Raw genomic sequence first — 1,631 nt, forward strand, 5'->3', positions numbered from 1 at the left:
TGAGATATTAAAGGAATACTACCTCTTAGAATGAACATAAAATTTAAGAATTTTCAACTTGGCCAATAATAGCATATATTCATCAGTAGATATACCTGGTGTCATAAATAACATTACAGTATCCCTATATAATAGGATAAATCAAAAAAACTTAGTTATTATCCATAAATATGCAATAAACTATAGAAAAAGGCTTAATATCACGATTGAGCGTTTTTCAATGATTACTTAGTTTTATGAATTTTCCAATTTTCTAGATTTTACAGGGATTCTGTTATAACTTTGTAACACCAGGTAAGGTAACTGATGAATAAATACTCATATTGACCATTGTTGAGAATTAAATTTTATGTTTAGTTTAAGACGTAGTATCACTTTAAAATATAAATACAAGTGATGTAATTATTTCAAAATTGTGCGCAAGACCGTAAGTCGCCTACAAAACCATCAACAATTTGATAGGCACTCTCAGGGCATCAGTGTATTGATTGTCTGTCAACAAGGCCATCTGCGATTTGTTACAATTCATTAAGAATAGGAACCTATGCTAGACTGTGATTACATAGTAAAAAGTCCACGGTTAGACTAAATAAGTGAGGAAATATCATCATTATTTATCAAGATAATCTGTTAAAGTTTCCTTTAAAATCTATATACAACTTATTGGTATATTCAGATCGAAAAACATGTCAAGTGAACGACATCGACTGAAAGTGAAGTTGGGAAATCATAGACACCATTATTTTCGCAGTCTTTTTACTTACTCCTCTATTGTGGTATCGCCATATTGCCTCGCCTCCTTCGTCTACGACTCTATCAAAAGCGTAGGCTGTAACAACCATAGCAAGAATAAATGTAGATGTTCTCCGTAAAACGGAATTATAAAGCGTAGTTACGAAAGTCATTTTCTTGTTTGGGGGATTTGACCGAAAACGGAAATGAGAACTAGAAGACGTTGACCTTCGCGTAAGAATAAAAGGTTATCGTCCTAATTTTTTTCAGTGTGACATCTTATTTTCAAAATGAAGTAACATTGTGTTGTTTTCTTTGCGCTTTGAAAACAATGCAATTATAAAATTTCAAAATAAGTTGTTTCCAACTTTCAATAAATCTCTTGGACTATAATGCGTCGCGGAGTGGTTCTAATGAAATTCTGCCAGACGAATCGACCAAGGTCACTGCTTATTCGACCAAAGATATTTATTAATAGACACATTCGACCTGAATAGAAACGTTAACATTGTTCATTGACAAATAGTTTTTTTTTTATGACATAATGGACGCCATAATGACGTTTTGATTCTTCTCTTCTGTTATATAATTAGAAAAATCTATTTAATATGCCTTCAATTCCAATGCCTGCCATCAAACGACCTTGAGAGGCCTTGAAAGATATGGAAAAGGTTATTGGATAAAGCTCCTGATTATTCATGATTTATTACTGATCATGGATGGTTCACAGTTTCAAACCGAAGAACAAAAACACACCATGTTTAATCAAAAACAGATAAAATAGAAACTTCAAATAGGAATAAACATTATTTATATTTTCAACAACAAAATATTAACAATAAAAACAATTCTATTAATCAAAAACATGACAAATCGGGAGTAATAATTGTATAGTAGTG

At 31.5% G+C, this 1,631-nt stretch overlaps 1 protein-coding gene across 1 annotated transcript; it reads right to left on the reverse strand.

Annotated features, from left to right (window-relative positions):
• Positions 1-689: 689 nt before the first annotated feature.
• LOTGIDRAFT_146559 (hypothetical protein) lies at positions 690-905 on the reverse strand (the record flags this gene model as incomplete). Its single annotated transcript, XM_009067752.1, has 1 exon — positions 690-905. One exon carries the CDS (start codon positions 903-905, stop codon positions 690-692), a length of 216 nt encoding a protein of 71 aa, XP_009066000.1.
• Positions 906-1,631: the final 726 nt, after the last annotated feature.

The sequence above is a fragment of the Lottia gigantea genome (assembly GCF_000327385.1).
Source record: "Lottia gigantea unplaced genomic scaffold LOTGIsca_856, whole genome shotgun sequence".
Classification (NCBI taxonomy): domain Eukaryota; kingdom Metazoa; phylum Mollusca; class Gastropoda; family Lottiidae; genus Lottia; species Lottia gigantea.